Source organism: Cenococcum geophilum, assembly GCF_001692895.1.
Source record: "Cenococcum geophilum 1.58 unplaced genomic scaffold K441scaffold_8, whole genome shotgun sequence".
Taxonomy (NCBI): domain Eukaryota; kingdom Fungi; phylum Ascomycota; class Dothideomycetes; order Gloniales; family Gloniaceae; genus Cenococcum; species Cenococcum geophilum.
This window is the reverse complement of record NW_027137566.1, coordinates 3026822-3045948: the sequence shown is the minus strand read 5'-3', so window position 1 is coordinate 3045948 and position 19127 is coordinate 3026822. Positions and strand designations below refer to the sequence as shown.

The following is a 19127-nucleotide window of genomic DNA, read 5'->3' as shown; positions in this document are numbered from 1 at the left end:
TAGTAGGATAGCCATCTCTTGGGTTTTTGTTTTAGCAGCATTCTCGAATGTCCAACTTCTAGTCGTTCTTTTCATCATTACTACCACAGGCACCACCTCACTTCGCAGCTGAAAGCACGCCCTACCAGATACATGGATGATGGCTTGAACTTGCACGAGGACTATCAATCACTATCAATCAAACTCCTCTAAGTTTCAGGTTCCCCGTTTGTAATTTCCGTTTCCGATTTAAGCCGCAAAATCCCGTTTCAACCAGCCGTCATCTCATCATGGTTTCTGCAAGGAGTTTCTTCCTGGGAGTGAACAGCTCTAATAAACTTATAAAGCATGCTTTCATCCCAGTATGCTCGCTCTTCCTTCTCAGTCCGTTTTTTCTTCTTCTAGCACGGGCTTTGCGGATAGATATAACCCCTTTCTTGCTTGTACCAGAGGCTTGGAGGACACCCGCAGCTCTGTCACAGATATTCCTCTCATTTACTACCATTGCGCTTTCTACCCGAATCATTAGTGGTAGTAGAGGGTCATCGTCACCTGAGTTAAATGGAGCGAAAAAAGTTCCAATGGTGCCATACTGGATTCCAGTATTCCGTCACTTCTGGCAGTTTATTTGGTCTGATGAAGATTTCCTAAGCAAATCGAGGTGAGTGTACAACCACGAGTATTATTCGCACACTTTAGTATTATTACAGCCTTCAGCACCTGCTAACTATAAGCTTCATGTAGAGATTCTAGTGTCCATGGCATATTTGCATACAATTTAGCCGGAACAACCCACAATGTGGTCTGCTCACCATCGCTGGTAGAAGCTGTATTTTTGCATCCGGAGTTTGTGTCCGAGGCCGAAACAAATATGTGGATGGTTCCAAAGAATGCAATGGGCATGCCAGAAAACGCCAAAGACCAGTATTTCGGCGCCCATCCTATTATCTCGAAGTCATTTATCCAATATTTCTTGAATGGGCCGAAAATGAGTCATATTGTTGGTGTTTCTATCCAAGCTCTTCAAGAAAATTTACCAGATCTCATAACTTTTAACCCAAGCACCGTTGATCAGATGCCGTGGGAGCGTGTAAGCGACACCGAATTGACAGATATAGCGGATGGCCATACAGAAGTTGAAGTGAGCCTGCTGTATGTAATATATTTATTACCTTGGAAGCCTTAAGCCAATATGTTCCGTCTAACATAGAATCATCAGGTCCCTTATCAATGATTTCCTAGGTCACGCAACTCTCGCGCCTTTTATAGGCCCTTCTTTTATCGAAAAATATCCAGAAATATTTCCGGATTTACAACGTTTTGAATCATCCTTCTTCCTCTTAGCTGCTGGTATTCCTCGCTGGTTTCCAGTCCCGCACCTGACATCTTCATACCTTGCGCGGAAACGCCTCCTCAATAAACTTACCGAACTGCACATTTCACTCTCCAGATCAGATACGGCCGATACGAGCGAAGTCCCAAGTACCCTCGAAAAGCTCAATCAAATACAGCAAGACCAGAATCTCGCCCCACCAGCCCGGGCCTCCTCCACCTTCCGCTTCTTGCATCTCTTATCTGGACGCTCCGCTCCGCTTGCATTCTGGCTCTTACTACATATCCTCTCCCACGACTCTTCTTCCTCAGGGCCGGGCTACGGCATTAGCCTCCTGAACCGTATACGCGCCGAAACAGGCGCGTATGCTTCTGCTACTCAACTTCCATCCATCAATCCGAACTATTCGGAACCACCAAGGATTGCCATCAACATCGAGAATCTCGCAGCAGAATGCCCACTCCTCCGAAGCTGCCTCCTTGAAACGCTCCGACTCTACTCCGCACCACTCAGCGCCAAAGTAGTGACCAAGGATTTTACCATCACTGAAAGTACTTCTGATGCCGGGGGCACTGCTGCTACACCTTCCACTTGGCAGCTACGCAAAGGCGAGCACATAGACGTTGGGCTTGGCATTGGATTGCACTGTACGGATCCGCGATACTGGGTCGATCCACTGAAGTGGATTCCAGAGCGGCATCTGAATATTTCTGACAACAGTACTACAGAGGGTACACAAAAGAACGGCTGGTCCAATATGTCATTGTCCGATTTGTTTACTACAAAAATTGTCATCGCGTTTGTGGCGAGTGTAATCCAGCTTTGGGATTTCGAGCCAGCGGGGCAGGGGAAGGCTTGGCGAGTACCTAAGGCGGGGGTAGGCAGTGCGATTAAGAGTCCCAGGGGAGATATTAGGGTTAAGATACGAAAGAGAGAGTTAAAAAAAAGCGGCTAGTTATCTGGGGGGATTCGATGGTGTGTAGCGGACGTTCGTAGGGAAGCAGTGATAAAGATGTCATGAGGGCAGAAATCTGACGCCCCAATAAGATTCGAAGTACTCTATCAGCCGCTAGCAACGGTCAGAATCCAAAGCGAGATGCCCAGAAACCTCAAGTCTCCTTCAATTCCATCTTCTTGGATCCCGGATCCTCTCCAAATCCCACAAATAAGGTTTTGATCCTTGGTGAAATACAATTGCATCAATAGGATAAAACTCGTACTACCCTTATAAATGCCCTCCCCTTTTATATTTTATACTTCTTATAGACAGTACCGGTCCCTTATGTTATTCCCGCTAAATCGTAACAGTATACCACATAAAATTTGCTATTTTATTGCCCTTCCTATCCTCCTAATACTTAGTAACTAACCTCTCTCTCTAGGATAAAAGAAAGCGTCGACACCCGTTAGCAGAGCTTAATCCGGACGCCCGTACGACCGCTGCTTACCCCCCTCCACTTATCCCCCTTACTCTTTAGATACCTATACTGCCAGTGCAGCCAGCCAACGCCTGCAATGGCCTGTTTGCTGTCGCTGCTGCCGCTACTACTGCCGCTAATGCTGCTGCTGCTGCTTTTACGGCCTCCCGCTTGCAGGAGCAACTGGATCTTAGTCCTATAGACGTCGCCTGCAACTTCTGCGCGGCCCCGCATTAGATAGATAAACGTGTTAACGTGTTTTATCACTCATCCGGTAATATCACTCATCCGGTAGCCCCAAAAACCACCAAAAAGCGGAAAAACTGCACCTTAATATCTCGACAACGGCTTAATAATAAATTCCGAAATTTTATAATTAGCCTTTTATACCTATTTTAAACCTCTCATTAGATTTAAAAAATAATCTATTAAGTAGCTTTAAAAATATCGCAATTTAGCTTAAAATTGGGGGCTAAAACCCAATATTTTAATAATGGCCAGGCTTATTACACTATAACTTTATTAAAAGTCTTAATATAGGTATAAAAGGCCAATTATAAAATTTTGTAATTTATTATTAAGCCGTTATTAGGATATTAAGGTGGTTTTTCTATTTTTTGGTAGTTTTTAGGGCTATTAAATAACTAATATTACCGAATAAGTAATAAAATACGTTAGTACGTCGCGGCTTAGTAATTTATAGTTTAAAGCCTACTATAAGTATAGTAATATAAACCTCCCTCTATTTTAGCCTCCGCTAAACTATCTACGCGACCATTTAAAGTCCTATAATACTTCTACTATATAGCTTAGGGAGCGGCTCCGCCTATATAGTATAGTATTAGCTTTTATATCTATAATCTAACTATTATTAACTATAGTATAGCGCGGGGCGGCCTAAATTACTTTTAGATATATAGTAGGTTTTACTATCTATAGGGCCTACTAGAGCGTAACGTATCCCGCTCTATATTGCCGTAATATAAGTAATAGGGTTATAACGGCAATAGGGTTATAATAGTTGGCTACTACCGCCTTCCTAATATAGATAGAACACTAAAATACTGCCGAAATACTGCTAAAATGCCTTAAAAGTAGCCGTTAGGTCGTGCACAATATAATGGCGTGCACGACCTAACGGCGTGCACGACCCAACGGCTACTTCTGAGGCATTTTGGCAGTATTTTGGTGTTCCATCTACATCAGGAAGGCGGTAGTAGCCGACCGTCATAACCCTATCGTCGTCATAACCCTGTCACCCACGTTAGGGCCAAAAGGGCAGACGGTGCTCGCGAGTCTACCGCGACTGTTGCGGGGTCCAATATATGTACTCCTACTGCCGACGTTACTCCATAGTATATATAGCCATACTTTTATAACCCTAGTTATAGTATATATATCCGGCTATCCCTTGCATAGATAAGTGACGTGCGGATGTGGCCTGTGCGCATCAAACAAGAACATCAACTTTAGGTGCACGGCAGAACGCCTTACCGCTAACGAACGTAGCTGTTTAATTGGTTAAGCTCGGGCTACTCTTCTACGGACGAATCTATCTATGCAAGGGATAGGCCTATCCTAATACCTAGCTAAATATAACTATACTCTCTAAGGTATAGAACCCTTTTGTCGCCCCTATTAAACTAGAAGGGAATAGCTTTAGGCTTAGCCTATCCTTTAACCTGTTTGGGCGAGCAGAGGAGAAGGCCCGTGCGCGAACACCAGAATCAGAACGACCATATCTACATAGAATTTAACCATTAAATACACCACCACCTGCAAAATACCGTTCTGTAGGAACGAAAACTACTGGAGGCCTCATACCGAGCGACTCAAGTCTAAAGATTAAGCTTTATATTCCTGAATACGGGCACCATATCGAGCTAATCTAATTAGTGGGCTCTTACCGATAACCTGCGTGCCCATTTTAACAGGTTAAGGGAAAACGACCCCGTCGCGGATTACCTTAAACGCCTAGCCGAAGGCTAGGCTTGGCACCTCCTCAGGCTTGCAGCCCTCTTCCTCTCCTCATCAGTTCGTCTCTGTACGAGGGTATTGCCCTACTACTCTTTGCTATATCGTCCTCTTCCATCGACTCTCCTGTAACTCTTGCTTGCCTTCCCTGCTCCCTACCGTATACCTGGCAATATGCTTCACAATGTTGAAATAAACAAACAAATCAAAGTGGATTTTGTCGACCGTGACGGGTACTGTCAGACATAAGCTTCAGATTTGTCTCGACCTGGTTTCAATCTAGTTTTACCGTTCTCTAGGGACCCCTGTGGGGGGTACTACCTCATGTATATATAGCCTCTTTTTCTTCATAGATCAATCTACACACGAGTCCTTCTTTTCTTACAATCGGTGCACGGACTACCGATCGACAGATTTAGATTAACCCCTAATTCTGAAGCCCTTTCACAGCTCGTCTTATATGCACAGGTCACGGCAACAAATAGGCATCGCATCTTGAACTACTTGTAGACATACAATGCACTCCATCTTTATTGTTCACTTATCTTCGGGAGACACTTCGAAGTACATCCTTGACACCTCCCGGTATCGTCCCAGTGAAACCACCAAAATAAGTAACGCTGAGAAATGTAAACATTTCAATCAGAAGGGAGTAGGCTTCAGGAACTTTGAGGAATATTGTGATATATTAGTGCAATGGAAGCCGTCTACGCCTATATACAATCTTCTATTCCGTTATCTAGTACTATATCATGCAATACAATTAAATCTAAGCCTGGCCACCAGATCAAATCCTCAAGTCTTCCTGAATAACCTTATAAACCTTCCTCTTCTTTCTCCATTTTGGATTAATCCAGACCTTGATTTTCCCAATCAATCTAGCCAGCCCAGGAAGTAAATACTTCTCACTTCCATGTGAGCAAACGAAGCCGCCGGCTGCTAGCACTAGAATGAAGATTTTGAAATTTATGGACATGTAAGTCAGCTCCATGAGCTTGTAGAGCCATTTAGCGGGGTCCAAGAGCATGTAAGTTGCAATGAGCAGGGTCACGACCATTGTAATGATGAAAGGGGCTATAATATTGTTAGTGGTTATTGGTTATTGGTGAGGAGCACCAGATATAAAACTCACTATTCTGCGCCATAGACTGTCGAAAGGGAGGGCCAACGCTAAGGACGACTGCGGAGAGGATATATTGATAGCAGGATACAAGAAACAGAGTGGTATTTTCGGAGTTGTGTGAATTCGATTTGTTTTTGTCAAGTACTGGAGGAATGTACCATGGCTGTCGCTGTACATATTCGAAGCCAATGAGTTGAATGAGGATACAGATGGCCATTTGTCCAAGGAGAGGCGTGAGAACCTTGCGTGAGACTAGGCTGGCTGTTGGACGTTTGCGGGAAAGGACGGGATAGGCACCGGACCAGCCCACTACATACAGAATTAATACTGTCTATTTGGCGCTAGAGTTGGTAGACTTACTGAAGATGGCAATGGGCAAAATGAGGAGGAGGTCAATGAAGAGGAACTGGTTGCGGTTAGCGTTAAAATGATTTTCCGAATGAGTTGACCATAACTTACCTGGAAATCACCTAGATTGGAAGCAGAGGCGTAGAGGAAGCTGACGGAAGTGAACTGGATAGCCGAGTAAAGACTCATGTACTTGAAGCAACTGAAACTAGTAACAAGCGCTGCTCGTCCCTCTCTGTAAAATCATTAGTGCAAGCGCAGATAATTGCGGGTATTAGGAGCATACCTTATGACCTCAGGAACGCAGGAGATATCGAATACTCTGCTTGTGAAGGGCGCAGCAACAGACGCTTCAGCTTCAGACAATGAGATGCCAACATCTGCTGCCTTCAAAGCGCCGCAATCGTTCGCTCCGTCGCCACAAAATCCGCAGCAGTAGTCAATGCTTTGGAGTTTCTCAACAAGCTCGTGCTTTTCGTCGGGAGACATGCGAGCGAAGACTTGCCCGCATACAAGCATCTATGAAAGTCAGCGATACCCTAGGATCACTAGTACTTGGCCTACCTGTCGCAAGACTTTCTCCGAGGCGAAGTCGATAATCCAGCGGAACACATCTCCGCTAACCGCTACGGAGTAATTCTTGAGATTTGAGATGTCGTATGGAAGGGAGGCATCATGCTCAGCTGGTGGAGGGAGTGGCTTCAGCGTGTGCTCATCCAGTTGGTAGATGGGATTATCGACGCTCTCCCAACTCAGACGAGCAAGCGCCGTCCGGGAATCTCCTACAAAGAGTTAGTCCACCGGATCACACTCAATTGACGGTCTTCAAAAATACCTTCGACGAAATGAGGCACGAAGCAATGTGCTGTCTTGTCAATGAGGTTGCACTCCCTTGCCACGCTGATAGCGGTGAGGATATTATCTCCCGTGCACATAACTTTTCGTATACCCGCTCTTCCTAACTCATTAATGATGGCCGTCGTCCGCGGTTTCAGCTTATTCTCGAAAATGATGAAGCCAATGAAATCCAAGCCAGACTCCGCCTCTTCGCGCTTCATTTTCTGGACTTTAACCCAGCTTAGCTTTAGAATAGATTTTGTTGCGCATGCGATGACACGGAACCCTCTGTGAGTGTAATAGGCCAAGAGGTCCTCGTAGTCTGTGGGAAAACTTTCAGCTCGACAGATATCTTTCATACACTCCGGAGCGCCCTTGACATAGACGTCGCCACTAGGAGCTCCAAATCGGCGAACGACAACACTAGCTCTGCGTAGCTGAGACACGAATTCGAATGGCTTAAGAACGCCTAGCTCTATTGGCTTTCTGTTCGGACTATTCGGATCTTCATCGATGTCGTATTCCATTCCTTGTGGAGGCCTCGCTACTGATGGTGACAGGGTATGATGCTCTTCATCATCACCACCCCCTGACTTCTGCTCTCCCTCCTCAAAGTTCCAGCCAGTAAATTGGAACATTTTAACATCTAGAGGGTCTCCGACAAGTTCATTGTCGATTACACGTAAGGAATGGCACGTGGCCATAGTATATAGAATGGCTTTGTTAGCGCCATAATCAATTGTCGGGTCCCGTTCGTACGATGCTCCAGGAACCACGCTACCGGAATAAGTAAGGATATCGCTGAATCTGTTCGACGGACGTTGCGCAACTCGAACTCCGAGCACGTCCAACCCATCTTCAGTCAGAGTGCCAGTTTTATCGAAGCAGATAACATCTAGCTTGCCTCCGACATTGACTCTCTGGGGGCTGATACAGAATATCTGTTTCCCCTTCAGGCGAGAGAGCGCGAAGTTTGTCCCAATGGTAAGAGTAGCCGGAAGTGCAGGAGGTACAACGATCGTGATCAGGTCCAAGGCACGGACTATGATTAGATGCCACTCGAGACCCAGGTGAACAAAGTTGATGAAAGACGCCACGAATCCAACCATAGCTATCCCTGCCATGACTGAGATATAGCGGAAGGAGTCTCGGTAGAACTTAAATCCTGACGGTTTGGGAAATAGCATAGACCGGACCAGTGCCCCTTTCGTGGTATTAAATCCAGTTCTTACAACCATAGCCAAAGCGGCAGCTTCATCGTCTCCGTCACCATGTGGTCTCCTAGCGCGAATGATTTTTGTACCGCAGAACAAAAGGTGCCTGGCAACTTCTGGGTGGATAGAAGAGGCACTTAGGTTCAGCAGCTCTAAGGCTTCGTCTGTAACTGGTATTTTCGAAACTGGAACCGATTCTCCCGTAAGCATGCTCTCGTTAACAATGCAATCACCAGAAAGAAGGAGGCTGTCGCACGGTATCTGCGTAAGATTCGGATCGGTGACTTCGTACACATCACCTGGAACGAGCTCGCCAGATTCCACATATCTCCAGAATCCATTTCGAAGCACTCGAACATCGCATTCGAATCTGGATACCTCCCGAAACCGCTTCATAGTGGCCTTTGTTTCAACCAATGTAGTAGTGATGCTGACAACTGAAATAATGAAAATGCAAGCTGCGTAGTAGTAGTACTGGTCTAGGGACCAGAGTATGAGACTGGCGATTTGGAAAACATAGAACGGGTGGAATGCCTCGTTGACCAAGAGCTGTCCAACGGATTTTTCCTCGATATTGATGAGATTCTTTCCGAACACCCGTTCGCGGTAGTCTCGCTCCTCACTATCCAGACCTTGACGGAGTGCTCGGATATCTGTCCAGGCGGGGTCCTTCCAGGTGTTTGCAAGGACAAACTTATCCTTTAGCGGGTGGTAGCAGAACCGAATATACCGATAATCCAGTGACCGTAACTGCTTTATTACCGGATCGTCATCCTCATCATAATCTCTGTGTCCTGCCTTTTCGAGATCTCCAAAGACTGTCGAGAGTGAGCGTCCATACGTCTGGTTGCCAATATTTTGAACAGCAAACTCTCCCCACTGATTCTCTATCACCACCCAATCGCACTCTCTTAGCGGAGTAGGTGTTCCAATTATCCGCACTCTCCACCGCGGAAGCCATCGAAACAGCAGCCAAGCCAGACCGAGTGTGATCGTGCACAGTGTCGCATACACCGCAAACCCCAACACCGAAGTCTTGAACCCAGCAACCACAATCGTCAGATCCTCTGTGAGGATATAAATCTTCTGGCTGACCCTACCACCTCTCCAGCCCTCCCTAGCATCTGAGCTCGACATCGACCGCTTCCTCAACAGTGGCGCGCCGGGTGAGCTCCCTGAATACCCCGAAGATTTTCTCCGCCTCGAGATCGACGAGCGTCTACCCTCCAGATCCTCTCCCTCATCCACATACCCCTCAAAGTCTTCGATATCGCCATACTCTTCCGCGATCGCCTCCTCTTCCACACCCTCTTCCGAATCCCTATCCTCGTCGTAGTACGTGAAGCTCGCGGTCGAATCGGCGCGGGCGCGGCGGTGCGCGAAGCTCGAGATGCTCGTCGGGACGCTCTCGGACATGGGGCCCGCGAAAACCTGGATTCTGGTCGTCAGCGCACGCGCGGGTAGGGCGGAGAGTTCGATGCCCACCTCGTCCTGCGCCATCTCCACGTCCGTCATGAAGCTGGCTCTGTGAATGGCGCCCGTTAGCCGATGCTGCCCTGGCAGTAACCCGCAGCTTGCTTGCTTGCTTGCTTGCTTGCTGGGGATGGCACTCACTCGCTCATGTTCGAGCCCCGCCGGTACAGCCCGCTGGTGCGCCGTCGCGAGGCTGCTCCGTTGCCCATGAAGCTGCTGCGCCGGCTATCGCCAGCGTGGATCGAGGAGTCGTCCATGGCGATTGCCATCGGGGCGCAGTATGTGGTGCTCTCAGGTCATTGTGAAATTTAAGCTGGACGCGTGCGCTAGTTTTTCTTCGCTCTGAAGTCGAGGAATGGGGGACGCCTGTTATCCCTGACACGGCAATTTGGGTCCTTAGGTTATCGATAAGAATCAACCAATCGGAAAAGCTGGGTTAATATAAATATCCAATTGAATCCAGTCGTCAATATAAGCGAACTTAGCAAAGGACCCTGCCGTGTCAAGGGATAGATGCGACAGTGCTTTTTTGTTTGTAGCGGGCAAGCTTTGGGAACGATCCTGCTCATATTAACCTTATCAGTACCAAGCATACTTATTTCCTGTTGCAGGTAATTTTCGCATCGGTCTAAGACTTAATGCTTGACTATAAAATACAGTTCGCTTGTCTATTAACGCAGCTTAAGAAATATGGAAATAGATCTCAAGTCTACAAAATGCTTAAAACTAGAGGGTATCTACTAGATACAATGGATATACCACTGCCATCCGGAGCTTCTGTGGTCAAAAGCGACCAAAATATGCCGCCCATATTTTTCTCGTTATTTCATTCAGTCGTCCGAAACAAGACAAATTTCCCCAAAACACCTCCTTTTTGTACCTCTGATGCAGATATACCCCTCTCTAACCGACTTCATATATGACGCTCCCAGCTACTTCCTCCGCCTCTTTGGGCTTCTTGTAGCTTCCTCTCCGAAATTCTCCTCGACGGTATTGGCTGGACTGGTCGCCGCACTACTCACACTCTCGATTCTGCTACCGCTACTGGCCCCAAGGCCGCATTGTTGCCCTGTTTCATTGGAGCAGTCGATCCCATCAATTCCATCACTGCTTCCAAAGAGAGCACCGTTTGGCAAATCTCCGGTGTCAGCAAGATCGAAGTTCAAGTCTGGTAGATCTAGATCTGTGGATCCAGCCGGATTGGGTTGTGGAGGAAAATAGTCATCGGAGTTAACGAAGGAATTGAGTTCGAGCTCAAAGTCTGGGACTCCAAGATTTCCGTTGTAATACGAGCCTCCATTTGTTCCATTGGCCGCCAGTCCAGGTATGGTTCCTGAAGGACTGAGAGGCTGTAACCGTTCCTGGAGGTTCTGAACCCTTGAATTTTGCTCTTCTGACATCTTCTGCAATAGGTCAAGCTGAGCTTGTGTAGCAGTGAAGTGTTGGAGCGGCGGTATTAGGGGAGGTTGCGGATTGACGAGAGCGTTGTTGCTGTCTACGATGGCACCATTTGGGGAGGCTGCGTTCGCATTGTTCGCCATTAGAGACAGCATATCGTTACGCTGCTCTGGGGTAAGAGGGATGTTACCATCGGCAGTTTGATAATGGGTAAGTGCAGCTGGGAAATCAAATTGGGGCCCTTGGCTTGTGTTTTGGCTGCTAGCATTGACATTATGGATCGCCGACATTATTTCATCGTTCTCCGGAATCTGACTTAAGCTCGGAGAATCCGTATCCACTTTCAAAGGAGGACTGGTAGTGGTTCCGTCAACAGTACGATTGCTGTTAATGCCCCCAGGAGCTTGAGTATCATTCCTCGACTGGACTGGAGGCTTGAACACTGAAGGCCTGCTTTGCGGTCCTACCGACGAGCTAGCAGTTGACCTTGCGGAAGAGCTAACCGTTGCTGCACACCCCGTAGGAGTGGCTTGGTCTTTTGGTACTGGAGCAGGGAGAAGAGCAAGCGGCCTCCTCCCCGTTCTGGTAAATTGAGGGGATTTAGTCACATTGGTCTCAGGATATTCGCCAACATCCACAACATTGCCATGATTTTGTGGATTTTGGGGGATCGCATGCGCGAACATATCGGCGATATTCGCTCCATTGTTGCCCTCCAGACTGCGGTTATAGAATGTTGCTAGAAATGTCAAGATTGCATTAATGGAGCTTTCATGGCGGTCATGTAAGGTTTGGAATGCTGTAGCTTGCTGATAGAGTTGATCGTTTTGTTGACGAATCCTGTTAAGGACTCCGGAGATGATCTTTTGCTGTTGCTGAAGTGCCCGAACTTCACTTCTTAAGCTGTTGTATTCCGTCCTGGGTATCATTGCCATCTCTTGATTCCTTCCACCGCCTCCATCATCTGCTCCTAGGAAACTCGGACCACCAGCTGTCTCCACACCATACCTCCTTCCTTCGTCGTCGCTATCGCCCTGCTTGACATTTTCGTCATCTCTCTTCCGCTTCGGATTCGTGGAGGGGTTCTTCGGCTTCTGAATGAGCCATAGCAGTTCAGGCCTACCACGTTTAAAGTACTTATTAAAGTACTCGCTAGGAGCTTTGGCTTTGGTTTCGCTAGCTTTCATGGAGTTGTCCGAGAGACCGACTTTCTTGTGGAAACCATACATGTTCAACTGTCGCACGAAGGACGCATAATTATTATGCTTAAAGAGTTCGGGGATAAGGGTTCTAGCAAATTCATCTTCATCTAAAACAATGAATGAGTTACCGTCGTCAGACCACCGGATAAGGTTGGTGTTCTTTTTTTCGTCAAGGAAGCTAGTAAGTACAAGTTAGCAATGACAAGGCCACATGAAAATCGGATGAAAAGAGCCTACCTGCTTAGTTTCTGAACAAAGGGAGGTATCTGCTTGCGCTTCGACTGGGCGTCCTTCCTCGCAAGCATAGCCTTCTGCTCCAACTCTTCATCATCGTCCGTGTTCTCCCACCCGCCAGCTTGCTGACCCCCACCTGAGTCGCCATTGAAAGTCTCCCAGGGAGACCGCCCCCGAGCTGCCAACTGCTGGTTTGTATTCCGCTTCACAAGTTGGCCCGAATACGTAGCAGAGTCGGTAGGAATATTAGCTCCACTAACTTGAGGTATCGATCCGTTCGTGTTGGTAGTGTACATATTACTATCGTATAAGGAAGGGTCGGAGTACGCTGACGGTACGTTGTTCATGATTGCGGCATCATCCCAGTTGAGGTATTGATCGGTGGACATGTTGGTCGCTTCTTGGGCCGGCGGGTAGACGTTGGGCTGCAGAGCCGACTGCTGCTGCTGCTGGATCTGGGGCGAAGCGCCAGGGGCGCGCCTCTTACGGGATGACATTTAAGGGTTTATATGTTTCGTCGTGTGTAAGTACGATGGTGGAGGTAACCTAAAAGGTTCCGAAAATGAATCTCGAGTCACAGCGAAGAGCCCAATATGCTCGAAGCCTATTTCCGCCTATCGCCGGCTTTCCTTTGGGGAGCGATATGCTGTTTGTGAAGGGCGCTAGATCACAGCCCGGAGCCAAAGGAAAATATGGTTGAAGGGTCGAAAATCCCAGAGTGAGGCGGAATATAGGAATGTTATGAACAAGCTCTGGCGCGGTTGCTTCAGTGGCGGAAGGCTCTGGCAGGAAGTAGGAAATGGCAGGAGTCTTCACAGTGTATTGACCTCTACAAAGGGTCGCGTACCGAAAGGCGAAAATCCGATTGTTGTGATTAAAGACGGCCCGGGAGGCTGCAGTTGAAGACAAGGCAGTGTCGGAGAGCGTGAGGCTCAGGTCTGTCGGCTGTACCCAAGCAGGTGGTTTTTAGCGATACCGGATGTTTCTGGGAAGATTGATTCTTCCGTAGGCATTGAGCTGGATATGCTAAAGAGTGAAAGAGGTTAAAGCTGCTTTGCTTGGGAGGTTGTTGTTGCAAGCAGCGCCATCAAGTCGTAACTCACACCAGCGACTGATGAATTGCAGTCAGTTTTCTGCCACCGCCTAGCGTTCGAACTTGACACGCACGCAACACTAGAAAAATTAGTATGAACCTGCAGCCTGATTAGTTTATATGTCATAATTACTTCACACCATCGACCCGCACACAACCTTAATTTACATGGAATTCACGTGATCACTTCGAACGATATCCACATATATCTGCATCTCCAGAAACTGAGCTCCCCTAGGATTACCTAAATAAGAAAGAATAGCTAAATCTACTAGGTGTCATAGAACGAAAAAGAAAATATCAAGCCATGGTTTTGGGCAGCCAGGATCGCAGCCTCCTCTTCCTCCTCTTTGCATATTCAATAGTAGCTCAAATCCAAACCTGGCTCACGTCTCCACCCACTAGTGCGACTTCCATAGTCAAGCACCAAAGTAACCTCTCCATGAGAATTATGGAGAAGCTCATTCACGCGCATGTCTAAGAAACTCCGGTGTTCTTGTCTGCCAGCACGTACCCTGAGCCTCGCTCTCCGGCCCATGATATCGCCCTGGGCCCGAATCAATTGCTGCTCAACTTCTGAGTTTCACCCATCGCAGCCCAAAACATTGCGATGCGATGGCCAGTTTCATGAATCTCCAATCGAACCCTTTGAATTTGAATATGAAAGACGTGAACGTCATTGTATCGAAATGCAGCCCTTGAGAAGCATGAAGGACAGGCACTGGAATCCTCTTAGACACCGACTATCATGCCGCCTCATACCTCTAATATCGGTGGAAAGGTCGTCATCACTAAATCCGTCCGCATCGTCGCTGCGCAAGTCGTCCTCGTAGTAATCATGTCTACGAGGACGCTGCCGCAAGTGCGCCGGAATCATAACCATCAAGTCATTGAGTCGCCCTGATCTAGGGCCATGGTCAAGGGGGGAATACATCGGAGATTTTCTCGCTAGAAGGTTTTGGTCCGAGGGCTCGATCAACCGGTGCTGTGATAGAGCTCAGATGCCCACTGTTGGTGTTAATGAGTAAGATCTGTGATAGCTTCTCTGACCTTAAAAGGAAACAGGATAAGCATAAAAAATTGCCGTCGCTCTGAATATATGTGAGAAAGGCGCCTGTTTCTTGAGACTTCAAACAAGCAATTAACGTGACGAGTGACCCTTAATAAAAAATTGGCTATAGAACAGCTACAGGATTGAGCAAACCGGTTGCTGTCATCTTAAACACTACAGTTTGAGTTTCAGAGCTGATTGGTGCATGTAACATTCAGGAAAAGCAAACTAAGGGTAAACTGGGAAGACAAACTCACCTGCGGCAAATCGCATGATATTAGGCTAAATGGAAATTCGACTATAAACATATCCCAAAGGATGCCAGATCCGAGTACTATCAAGACTTAAAGAGAAGACGACGTTGAGAGACAAAGGAGAATCTAGATGTTGCCATGTTTACAACGTTAAAACCGTTTCTAGAAATGCGTTTCATTTGACCAGATGCAGGTCGCTAGGCACTCAAAGTGATAATACTGGGTTATCGAGTCTTAGAAACATGATGTTCTGGAGGGGCTCCAATTATATCTTACGATGCGGTGAGGCCTGTGCTTTGAGCTTAAGCTTAACTCGTCATTATACCGCTACATTAATACATTCAATTGTGCTCTTATAACGGCGGCGGGAATTACCTTATTAGGCGCTTAGTTTCGAAGGAGGGGTATTTCGGTTTCATTTCACCTTGTAATTATACGCTTGACTCTGTATGGGCATGCGGGCAGAATTCTTTCCGTAAGGGTTTGCCGGAAATGGAGGTGGCTCTGCCGGTGATTATCCTTGAGCCTAGGATGTTTCTGTAGCATTCTCAATTGTAATTAAAAGCAGTGAGATGTTGGGTTGGTTACTCCTGTAAGTTTTTGCAAGGGATAGGATTGATACTTTCTCTCTGCAGCGAACTTGGTATGGTGAAAAGTTCATTAAATTTCAGTCTTACGTATAATGGTGTTAAGTCCATGGTGATCATCGTCATAACTCTAAATCCTAGCAATGATCGAATCGCAGTCACTCTAGCTAGTTCTGAACACCATCCAGTGGTAAGAAACAAGACATGGAGTTCAATGAGCTTCCACAGCAGTCCCATCCATTGACTTGAGGTATTCCCTCCGGTATTGGTTCTCATCCGTCTCGGCTCCACGGTTCAGAGGAGTCCACTTTGGATCTTCTTTAAATAATCGCATGGCTTTGCAATACTGAATCAGGAAGTCAGATCGATTCATGGGCTTACAGTTATGGGGCGTACGTTTTTAGTACCGGTTGTGAACCGGTGATAAATCCCTGCAGGCATAATCATAAGATCATGCTTCTCCATCTGAATCCTCACCCAATCATCATCCTTGCCGCGCACATCGAAGAACCCTCCGCCATCCAGAATGTACCTAATCTCCTCGTCTTCGTGCAGATGTTCGTTGAAAAATATCTTAACCTTCTCCTCGTAGACATCGCCCATCTTCTCCGGAGAAATTGTAATCTCGTCGCGATTCTTATAGTTGCGCTGCTGCGCTACAGCATTGACATCTTCGACGTTGGGATAATGAAAATGTAGTATTCCGAGCTTCGATAAATACTCTGGACTGACCTCGCGGCCAGAATCGTGCGGTTCCCGCTGATCACCCTAATATTACGATTCAGTAAATGCCTCACGAAGCATGACTTGCATCTCGTCTCACTTGGAGGTTGTCAAACCAGTAGGCCCTCATTCTGCACGACGTTTGTATCCTCTCTGGTATAATAATTTTCAGATTGGATGGGCGAAGGATGGGTATTAAAGCAAAGGAATGGTGTCAGCACAAACTTTTCAGTAAGCAATGATGCGATGTCATTTGCCTTTTCTCGTTCCCAGACCTTCATCCTAGGTTTAACCGCGCACTAAACCGGTTTGGGTTAAACCTTGGTTAGAAGGTCTGGTACACAGATCGTATTTTATATAGTTCTATGCGGGGTATGACGGCCTAAATACACCTACTTTGAGCTTGATTATATCCACGGCTCCTGAAGCTATTCTTAATGGCTGGAGTAACCAAATCACGCCCCACAAAGATGACTATGTTGTCCGATTTACCCGATTCGAATTTGTTGTTGCGTCGTCTCCTGCAAAAGCCCCCCTTCCCAAACGTCAATTACGGCGGCAGCTCTCTTACTACAGCCAAGGCACTCAAAACCGACGATATAGGATTAGAAAATGGTCAGAGTTTAGGAACATTTATATATAATCGCGAATAGGTTAATTCTATACTAGCACAATGTATTTTGGTGGAGCTTCATCCCCTAACACGTCGGTTTGCGTATATCTGTTATCGATAAGGACTAACCAATTAATCAACCGAATCGAATCGTCCTACTCAGGAGTATGAGACTAGCGATTTACAAAATCTTATATAAAACGATCTATATAGCTTATTCCTTAGAATTTAGTCGCTCAATATAAGGTAACCAACACTCGTCCTTTCTCCAGAACGGAATCTAACATATTTTACACCCAAAATGTATCCTCGGCGCTCGCACAGTCTAATTAAAGAATCTGGTGTTTTGGTGTTCCGCGCACGGATCAGATTCCAGATAGACGCTAACGTGTTAAGGGATAACCTTTCTTTAATACTATATACAAAGGGGTACCACGAACGGGCGGACGCCCTCCCTGCTAGTATGTTTTCAAAATAAGCGAGCCCTTGCAAAATGGTTGGGCTGTATTATTCTGCTAGCATACTAGCAGGGAGGGCGTCTGCCCCGTACGTGTTACCCCCTTGTAACTGCTCCTTCCTCTGGCAGCTACGAGCCACCAGGCTTTAGAGGGCAATATTTAAGAACTCAGTTACTAAAGATTAGCTTCTACGACCAATTTTTGCCGTAGGTGAAAGTATATCGATAGGAGGCTTAGGGTGTAAACAAGGGGGTAAATAGAGCAGTAGCAGTATATAAGTGATCGGGGCGGTTACAGACACGTGAAGTAGATCTACAAGTAATACGTTAGCTGAATTAAAGCTCCTCTAGTACAAATAGTAAAGTAGGGAACCAAACAGTAGAAATTGGCGATAGTCAATAGCGACCGCTACAGTGACGACTAAGTTCAAGCCAAAATATAGCAATAACTACTAGGCCGATTTAAATAATTTTTACACCGTTCAACTGGCCTTGATAAACTCTCAAACTTAACGTAGCCTAATTACTAATAAAAGCGTTAGGTGGTGGTTAATTAAGAAATCAAAATTTAATATGGCGCATAAAGTTGTAACGTGAGCGATAGGGCCGGCATAGTTATGACGGTTCCTAACAAATTTCGTCTGTGCATAGTTTTGATGTTCCAAACTATGCCGACCGTTACAACCCTACCGCTCACGTCATGGGAATACAAATCGGCGCGTAGTTCTAAGTAAAACTCCGATCCACCGGGGTGAGGTTTGTGAGTGCGGTCTTGCCACACCCACCAAATTTGAATTGCCATCAACATATCCACAACAAAGACATTTTTTATCATTATCTATATTTTGCAGGGCCAAAGTAAGGTCTTTGCTATTATATTCACGACTTTTTTTAGTTAATTTGGTTTGTGTTTAATGGTGCAGGCCTAATTAATAATTTCTGCCCTGGTGCCTTAACCGAACTCACAAACCTCACCCCGGTGGATCGGTCATCCAAGCTTATGTAATCTACACGTGATGCAACAAGCGCGTGATGATAACGTGGGAACGAAGTAACATTTGCCGAGATTCGGCCGCCTTCAGGGCTCGACAGGGCAGAAATAAGCTTTTGCGTCTCCGGGACTCAGGTTACCTCAGCGAGCTCAGACGTGATTTTTTGGCTAGCGTCGGAATAACGGTAGGGCCCTCCTTGCAAAATCACGTCTAAGAGTGTTTGGCGCGTCTTGTTAAAATCATAAGCAAAATCCGCCAAGCGGATATTGCGGATATCTAATTTATTTATTCATATAACGCATTACTATTACCAAAAGTTAATACATTATTTTTAAGACTTAGGACTTCTAAATGGTATAAATTTTATAATGTGGCCATTGCCTAGTCCTAATATTAATTTCGTTAAAGTTAAAAAACGCGTTGTTAAAGTTATGAACATATATTATATTTTATTGAATAGTCTGCTAATATAGATAAAACTATATAAATTTGCAGTTATCTATTACTTAAAGCTATTGCAATACCTAGGAGGTATAATAGTTAGGTCCTTTTTTATAAATATCCTCCCTTGGCCCGAAGTGCCTCTGCTACTATTAGGAGGTAAGCTTTGGCAGAACCTCGTGCAAAGCCAGTAGAGCTTCGTGCAGAGCTTCGTGCAGAGGTAGAATTGTGGCCTCTACCGCGACAACTTCCTCCCAACGTCGCGCGGGTATAAGGAGCTAAGGATCTCATAACTTACAGAGTAACGTATTAGCCACCCGATCGAGCTACCCCCCGGTCGAGCCACCCTCCCGATTGAAACATCGTCCCGATCGGGCCACGCT

General features: G+C 46.3%; 4 protein-coding genes across 4 annotated transcripts; 1 reads left to right on the top strand and 3 right to left on the bottom strand.

Moving 5' to 3' along the window:
• Positions 1–269: 269 nt before the first annotated feature.
• On the top strand, positions 270–2267 carry K441DRAFT_544948 (uncharacterized protein; the record flags this gene model as incomplete). The annotated part of the gene is made up of 3 exons (XM_067642787.1): positions 270–640; positions 724–1131; positions 1199–2267. 3 exons carry the CDS (start codon positions 270–272, stop codon positions 2265–2267), a joined length of 1848 nt encoding a protein of 615 aa, XP_067507656.1.
• A 3107-nt stretch (positions 2268–5374) lies between these two features.
• On the bottom strand, positions 5375–10021 carry K441DRAFT_693953 (uncharacterized protein). Its single transcript, XM_067652686.1, has 8 exons — positions 9841–10021; positions 7011–9751; positions 6740–6957; positions 6462–6694; positions 6287–6410; positions 6188–6233; positions 5837–6136; positions 5375–5778 (listed from the first exon to the last, which is right to left on the bottom strand). Exons 1-8 carry the CDS (start codon positions 9966–9968, stop codon positions 5492–5494), a joined length of 4077 nt encoding a protein of 1358 aa, XP_067507655.1. The 5' UTR covers positions 9969–10021; the 3' UTR covers positions 5375–5491.
• A 610-nt stretch (positions 10022–10631) lies between these two features.
• Positions 10632–13030, bottom strand: K441DRAFT_545845 (uncharacterized protein; the record flags this gene model as incomplete). Its single annotated transcript, XM_067642834.1, has 2 exons — positions 10632–12477; positions 12537–13030. 2 exons carry the CDS (start codon positions 13028–13030, stop codon positions 10632–10634), a joined length of 2340 nt encoding a protein of 779 aa, XP_067507654.1.
• A 2680-nt stretch (positions 13031–15710) lies between these two features.
• Positions 15711–16481, bottom strand: K441DRAFT_655105 (uncharacterized protein). The gene is made up of 3 exons (XM_067647789.1): positions 16342–16481; positions 15915–16286; positions 15711–15864 (listed from the first exon to the last, which is right to left on the bottom strand). Exons 1-3 carry the CDS (start codon positions 16369–16371, stop codon positions 15730–15732), a joined length of 537 nt encoding a protein of 178 aa, XP_067507653.1. The 5' UTR covers positions 16372–16481; the 3' UTR covers positions 15711–15729.
• Between the last annotated feature and the right edge of the window lie 2646 nt (positions 16482–19127).

What these genes read in the sequence shown, in the direction of transcription:
- K441DRAFT_655105 (XM_067647789.1), bottom strand. Translation starts at nt 16,371, where the DNA reads ATGAGGGCCTACTGGTTTGACAACCTCCAA. An exon ending in ACTGGTTTGACAACCTCCAA is followed by an intron (nt 16,287 to 16,341) that starts GTGAGACGAGAT and finishes TCGTAATATTAG; the next exon opens with GGTGATCAGCGGGAACCGCA. An exon ending in TCACAACCGGTACTAAAAAC is followed by an intron (nt 15,865 to 15,914) that starts GTACGCCCCATA and finishes TTCCTGATTCAG; the next exon opens with TATTGCAAAGCCATGCGATT.
- K441DRAFT_693953 (XM_067652686.1), bottom strand. Translation starts at nt 9,968, where the DNA reads ATGGCAATCGCCATGGACGACTCCTCGATCCACGCTGGCGATAGCCGG. An exon ending in CGGGGCTCGAACATGAGCGA is followed by an intron (nt 9,752 to 9,840) that starts GTGAGTGCCATC and finishes CGCCATTCACAG; the next exon opens with AGCCAGCTTCATGACGGACG. An exon ending in CCAATCTAGGTGATTTCCAG is followed by an intron (nt 6,234 to 6,286) that starts GTAAGTTATGGT and finishes AACCGCAACCAG; the next exon opens with TTCCTCTTCATTGACCTCCT.